General features: G+C 43.0%; 1 protein-coding gene across 1 annotated transcript; it reads left to right on the forward strand.

Moving 5' to 3' along the window:
* Positions 1-294: 294 nt before the first annotated feature.
* Positions 295-7382, forward strand: LOC125230813. The gene is made up of 2 exons (XM_048136039.1): positions 295-4903; positions 5694-7382. The coding sequence occupies exons 1-2, from the start codon at positions 1831-1833 to the stop codon at positions 5714-5716; spliced, it is 3096 nt and encodes a 1031-aa protein (XP_047991996.1). The 5' UTR covers positions 295-1830; the 3' UTR covers positions 5717-7382.
* The last annotated feature ends 230 nt before the right edge of the window (positions 7383-7612 follow it).

Raw genomic sequence — 7612 nt, forward strand, 5'->3', positions numbered from 1 at the left:
ACCAGAATACATCACAAAATTGATACAGAAATTAGTGACACACAATTCGGCTTTCGAAATGGTGTTGGTACCAGAGAAGCTCTAACTTCAATCCAGGTTTTAACTCAGAAATGTTTAGAAAGTAACCAAAATGTCTACATCTGCTTTATCGATTTTGAAAAGGCTTTCGACAACGTTAAACACGATACATTGATGCAATTAATAGATAAAACCGAAATAGATAGCAAGGATAAGAGAATTATAAAACATCTTTATTGGAATCAAACAGCAAATATAAAGTTAGATCATAGTGTTAACGCCCTGACTGGCAACACAGACAGGATAGCCAACCTCCGGTCACCCCGCTGATCCAATGAGCAGCGGCCAGAGCCTCGACCTGCCGGACCAATAGGAATGAAGACTGAAGCGCCGCGGTTTTCCCCCGTCGCGACACTATAAAAGCACGGTGCGCGTCACCAGCGTCCCCTTTTTTTACTAATCGAAAACTCTCTCTGTCGCGTGTCCTAGACAAAAACCTGTAATTTAAAATCCATTAAAAGAAATGGTAATATTTTATACTGTTTTATTTAAACAATTGAGTTCAGGCTCAAACATTTTGGCGACCGTGACAGGACACGTGCGGAGAGAGGAACTCTAAATTTTTATAGCCACCTCAAGACAACGGCCATCTTGGCGGAACGGGTTGGGCCTGGAGCAGAAGAAGACGTCGCAAGCCAGAAAAGGGACATCGCCGCCAGCCGAATATCAAGTTCCCGAAGTCTCCTGGGGGACAGCTGCGGCGAACAAAGAAAAACCTGACGAGCGTCGAAGGCGCGGCACCCGGCGGCAGCGTGTGGCGGCTGGCGAGTTTTTAAGGAAAGTGCCGTGAGAAGTGCCCATACCCACCTAATTCTGTTTCCCCCAATTTCTTAATTAGCCCTAGTCTTTTTTCCAATTTAAATTCATTTTCCAATTTACAAACCTTAAATTTAAATTCATTCCAACCCAACTTAGCTAACATCAATTTATATATCTACCTACTTACTCAACTTTGAACTCGTAAACAACTTAACCTCTATTTGACCTTTACCCGTACTGACTTGACAACCTTACTTTAAATTCAAATTTCACTAGTTCCCCATCAATCTAAAATTAGGAGAGAGCTCGCTGCGTATTATTGCCTTCATTTGTGTTTTAGTTTCAGAACGCATCTGCAAATTGTCAGTGTGACGTTAACCTCAAAAGCCACGCTGGCACATAAACGTTGCTATAGCATAGCTTAACGCATACTGCATTTCGAGTTTTTTCTGCTTAAAACAGTAAAGTGCATTGTTCTTTCCATACTTTTAATTTAAAAATTGAGTTTCGTTTAAAGTTTAATAGAAATTGCATATGCCATCCTTATTTTGTGATAAAAACGTAAGGTGATAAATTCATTTGCAATCAAAGGCACTGCTTTCTTTAAAAAGGTGAATTTAAACTCAACTGTATCTATTTCTTTCTAATTACGCTGACGCAAAGTGGTTCTGTTCTAACATCGCGCCTGCTTGCATCTTGGTTTGTGTTCGCTTATGCACAGTTTCGTTTGCACAATTTCAGTGGATTCCGTGGACAACCGTCGCAGTGCGTGTCGCGTGCCACATCTGTAGTGCCACGCCCATACCTGCCACCACGTGGCAAGTTGTCCAAGGACTGCTGCCGCAACACACCTCGGCCTAGCTGTTGAAGTTTAAAAGGCGCGTAAGCTGTTTTCACATTTTTATTTCTAACGTGGATAACTTTAAACTTGACATTTTATTTTTAAAATTGTATTTGACTTGTTTGCTAGCCCAGTTAAAAACATAATTCAACATGGCTGAGGTAGCTAAAAGGGAGGCTCTTCTAGCAGAATTGCGTACTAAACGCGGATCGATTAAAGGTCAAGTTTCCAAATTCCGCATTTACTTAGACAAAATTTCAGATGATGAAGTGTTATCAGGTGTTAAATTCAATGAGCTGACCTTAAGATTAAACAAAGTTATAGAGTTATCCACGCGACTTGACGAGCTGCAAACTTCAATCGAAGTTGCTAATTTTGAAAATTTAGACACTGAACTTGCAGAACGGGACAACAATGAAACCCATATCAATAATGCTATAGCTGCAGCTCAGTGTATTCTTGAACGCTCTCAAGCTCAAAAACCCTCTCCAGAGACTTCTGTCAGAACATGTTCATCGAACGGCTGTCATTCTGAGCATCTCGGCTTCAAGCTTCCTCAAATTAAAATCTCTAAATTTGATGGTTCATATTATAAGTGGATGGAATTTAAGGACCTTTATGAATCTTTAATTCACAATAATGATCACATTAAACCTATTCATAAATTCCATTATCTGAGCTCTTATCTTGAAGGGGATGCGGCCAGAGTGATAGCAAACTTAGAAGTCTCCGCTAACAATTATACTGAAGCCTGGAAAATTTTGTGTGACAGGTTCAGTAATAAAAGACAGCTGATTACTAACCATTTAAATTCTCTATTTAATTTAGAACCTATACAGCGAGAATCGGATAAGGCCTTAAGGTTCCTTAATGATCATGTAGTTAAAAATCTCCGGGCCCTAAAGACATTAGGTCAACCGACAGAGCATTGGGATACAATTTTAGTTCACCTATTGACGGCTAAGTTAGACGTCAATACTAATGCAAAATGGGAAGAACATAGGAACACTCTCAAAGAGTGGCCATCACTCGATGACTTTAGGGGATTTCTTAGTAATCGTGCAGACATCTTAGAAAATCTGTATCGCTCTAGGAGAGAAAAACAATCTAACCACAAGCCAGAGCCTGTGGCCAATAAAACTTCATTTAAACATGATAAAAACATAAAAACATTCGTGATTTCAGAGAAACAAGATGACCACAAGGGTCGGCCGTGCATCGTGTGCCATGGTGATCACAGAGTGTACGACTGCCCAGCCTTTAAAAGGATGTCAGTCGACGAGCGCTGGTCGCAGGCGTCACGTCTAAAGCTGTGCCATGTCTGCCTCCGACCGGACCATGAGACCCGTCAGTGCAAGCTGAACGGTTGCCGGGTATGTAAGAGACGTCACAATACATACTTACACACCACACAAACACTCAACACTTCTCCACATGGAGCCAGCACGGAACAAACAGCCGAACCTGCAAATAGTGCTAGGTCGGATGTGGCTTGCTCCTCGACTATGCTAACCTCTGACAGTGCAGCGGTGCAAAACACCCTCACTGCTAGCACTTTAATTAGCACTAGCGAGTCATTGCTCTCAACAGCTCTAATTGAAGTGATCAACCCTATTAACAATAAAAGGGAGACAGTTAAATGTCTTGTAGACAGTTGTTCACAGTCTAATTATCTATCTCATAATTTGAGACAAAAACTAAATCTTGATTGTCAGCCTCTAACTGCCTCAAATGTGACAGGAATAGGAAATACGCCTCTGACCTATCAACCTGTACTTTGTGCAGCTCATATTCAATCTAAACTCAGTGATTTTAATGCCAAAATTGACTTTCTAGTTTTAGATCAAGTAACTAGTCACTTTCCACAAAACTATGTAGACATTAGTCACCTTAACTTACCTGCCTCTGTGCAGCTTGCTGACCCAACATTTAACGTTCCATCCCAAATAGATATGCTGTTGGGAGTGGAAATGTTTTGGACTATTGTGACAGGTGCTGCAAAAAGATTGCCAACGAGCAAGCGCACCTTCCTAATCCCATCTAAACTAGGGTGGTTAATAGCGGGACCGGTAGAGGGAGCCTCGGCTCATTTACATACAGGGAACACGCGCAGCCACCTCTGTCTCTCTGATCTGTCGGCCCAAATGACCAAATTTTGGGAAACAGAGGAGCTACCGTCTGAAACGGACTCCATCAAAAATGGGAGTGAGTTCGAGTCTCACCCTATAAACCAACACTTTGTTGAAAACACTTACCGCCAATCTGACGGCAGATTCGTTGTGCGCTTGCCTTTAAAGGACTCGCCGGACTGCTTAGGCAACTCATTTAACATAGCTAAAAAGCGTTTATTCAGTTTAGAGAAACGTTTTAGTAACCAACCTGAATTAAAATCAATGTATGTTGATTTCATAAATGAATATAGAGACTTAGGGCATCTGTCGGAGTCTGAGCGATGTTACAAAGCTAATCACCTCCCGCATCACCCCGTGATGAAGGAGAGTGAATCTACACGCATGCGCACAGTCTTTCACGCTAGCTGTCCCACCTCTTCTGGGTATTCAATAAATGATATTCAGCTTGTAGGCCCTAACATACAAAGCCCACTGTTTGACATATTGCTTAGATTCCGACAGTACAAGTATGTGCTATCTGGTGACATAGAAAAACAGTACAGGCAAATAATGATGAATGAAATAGATAGAAACCTACAAGTTATTCTATGGCGCGAAGATGAGCACTTACCCATACGCTCACTAACTTTAAATACCGTTACGTACGGCTTTGCTTCATCGAGCTGGCTAGCAGCACGCTGTTTGTGGCAGTTAGGGGCTGAAAGCAAGGATCCTTTAGTTAGGACTATTATACAAAATGACTTTTACTGTGATGACTTATTAACAGGCGCAGACTCTGAAATAGAGCTGCTTCGTATACAAGCAGGTGTCTCACAGGCCTTAGCCTCTGGTTGTTTCAATTTACGTAAATACCGCTCGAATTCTAACGCGCTATTAAAGTCGGATTATATTAATAAAGATGATCACTTAGCATTGAGTCAAGCTTGCCAAACACTTGGACTAGGGTGGCAACCTAGCCAAGATGTACTAAACTTTTCCATTAAAAATGATCATTCTGATAAAATAGTTACAAAAAGAAAAATCTTATCTGAAACGTTCCAAGTCTTTGATCCATTAGGACTCTTAAGTCTATGCACAGTTAAAGCTAAAATATTAATTCAAACCTTATGGAAAGAAGGCAAAGCTTGGGACGAGCCAGTGTCTCCTGAAATACAGCATATCTGGTCAAAATTCATTAAAAACTTACATCACATTAAATCACTTAGCATACCTAGATATGTATTATGTGAGGCAACCTGCACAATAGAGTTACACTGTTTTTCTGACGCTGCGGAGACTGCATATGCAGCCTGCATTTATGTTAAATCTATTTCTGAATCCGGTGAACAGAAAGTACATTTGCTGTGTGCGAGGGACAGAATTGCTCCAATCCGTCGCACATCTATTCCTAGACTTGAATTGGCCGGGTGCTTGTTAGCAGCCCAAACATATGCAGCCGTAGTACGAGCCTGGAGACGTCCTGTCTCTCGCACAATATTCTGGACTGACTCTAGCTGCTGCTTGGCTTGGCTAAAAACAGACAGATCAAAGCTTAAAACTTTTGTGGCCAACAGGGTAGCAGCTATAGACAGCCTTGCTCCCGGAGCCACCTGGAGACATGTACCTACAAAACAAAATCCAAGTGATCTTGCAACTCGTGGTGTGGATCCACAACATGTCGCAGGGACAGCTCTGTGGTGGGAAGGCCCCGAGTTTCTATTAAAGCCTGAGAATGAATGGCCAGAATTAAACGCTGTAGATCCGGAGGTCTTACCTGAAACTAAAGTAACATCAATGCTCACTACTAACACAGAAACCTCATCTATTATAGATTTTGACAGATTTTCAAAATACACAGAACTACAACGTACTATGGCCTATGTGCGTCGTTTCATAAATAACTGTAAGCCCCGTGGGCCTAAATTAACTGGTGCACTTTCAGCACAGGAGCTTACAGACGCATTTCACACTTTAATTAAACTTGCACAGCAGGAGTCATTCTCTGCAGAGCTTGAAACGCTTCGCAAGGATCACAGGTTGAGTCCCAAGTCACACATACTAACCCTGGCCCCGTTCATCGACTCTCAAGGCCTCTTGAGAGTAGGCGGGAGGCTGGATGCTTCAGATTGTACTTACGATCAGAAGCATCCAATGTTGTTACGTGCTAAACACACACTAACTAAACTCATCTTTACACATGAACATGTACGTCTCTTACATGCCGGGCCACAGTCATTGCTAGCCTCAGTACGAGACGAGATATGGCCGATCGGAGGCAGGAATTTGGCACGAAGCACGGCCCACAATTGTGTCACCTGTAAACGTATCGCTGGCCAAACTTTAAAAAATATAATGGGAAATTTACCAGCGCAACGAATTAAGGCTGATTTTCCATTCACGTCAACAGCTGTAGACATGGCAGGGCCCTATTTAATAACAGATCGCCGGGGGCGTGGATGCAAAATCACCAAATGTTACTTGTGTCTGTTTATATGCTTAAGATATAAATGTGTTCATATAGAAGCTGTGAGCGACTTATCTAAAGATGCATTTGAGCTAGCTCTCCGCAGGTTTATCGCTAGGCGCGGCAGACCTGCGGAATTGTTTTGCGATAATGGTAGAAACTTTGTAGCTGCAGCTAAAGAAATTAATGATTTTTTTAAGTTATATAAAAGTGACTTGTCTGAATTTGCAGCTGGTCAAGGAATTAAATTTAAATTCGCACCAGCTTACGCGCCAAATTTCAACGGATACGTCGAGGCCGGTATAAGGAGCGCCAAATTTCATCTTAAAAGAGTTTTGGGTAACACCCATCTCACCTTTGAAGAAATTGCATCCCTTTTTTGCCAAGTGGAGGCAATATTAAACAGTAGGCCTCTCTGTCCACTCTCTCCCTCCCCCTTAGACTTTACACCCCTTACTCCCGGGCACTTTCTCATTTTTAGGCCGCTCACGTCGCTGCCGGGCCCGCCGCTCGACGACCGCAACCCGCACCGCCTGGACCGCTACCTGAGGCTGGAGCAGCTACGGCAACACTTCTGGAAGCGCTGGTCGGCCGAGTACGTGTCTCTACAACAGCAACGCTACAAATGGCGCGAGAGGCAACGTGACCTACAACTGGGAGAAGTAGTACTCATCAAGGAGGAGGGCTTACCGCCGTTGCTCTGGCGCATGGGCAGAGTCGTCAAACTATACCACGGGAAGGATGGCGTACCTCGCGTGGCAGACATCAATACCGCTAGAGGGGTGATCAAGCGTGCGCTGAACAGAATATGCCCGCTCTCGTCACAACAAGAATCCTGAAAGAGAGTCTTTCAGCGCCCCGGAGTATGTTAACGCCCTGACTGGCAACACAGACAGGATAGCCAACCTCCGGTCACCCCGCTGATCCAATGAGCAGCGGCCAGAGCCTCGACCTGCCGGACCAATAGGAATGAAGACTGAAGCGCCGCGGTTTTCCCCCGTCGCGACACTATAAAAGCACGGTGCGCGTCACCAGCGTCCCCTTTTTTTACTAATCGAAAACTCTCTCTGTCGCGTGTCCTAGACAAAAACCTGTAATTTAAAATCCATTAAAAGAAATGGTAATATTTTATACTGTTTTATTTAAACAATTGAGTTCAGGCTCAAACACATAGTAGTACAATTTACAAACAACATACACATACTTAAAGGAGTCCGTCAAGGCTGTGTATTATCCCCGTCACTTTTTAACTTGTACTCAGAATACGCATTCAAAGAGGCATTCGATGGAGCAGAGGAAGGTATAAAAGTCAATGGCAGAATTATTAACAATCTAAGATTTGCCGATGATACACCCATA

This window comes from Leguminivora glycinivorella, chromosome 11, assembly GCF_023078275.1.
Source record: "Leguminivora glycinivorella isolate SPB_JAAS2020 chromosome 11, LegGlyc_1.1, whole genome shotgun sequence".
NCBI classification, from domain to species: Eukaryota; Metazoa; Arthropoda; class Insecta; order Lepidoptera; family Tortricidae; genus Leguminivora; species Leguminivora glycinivorella.

Bases quoted from the DNA above. Each gene is read 5' to 3' on its own strand.
- LOC125230813 (XM_048136039.1), top strand. From the start codon at position 1,831: ATGGCTGAGGTAGCTAAAAGGGAGGCTCTTCTAGCAGAATTGCGTACT. The intron at 4,904-5,693 runs TAATTCAAACCT...CATAAATAACTG, and splicing joins CACAGTTAAAGCTAAAATAT to TAAGCCCCGTGGGCCTAAAT.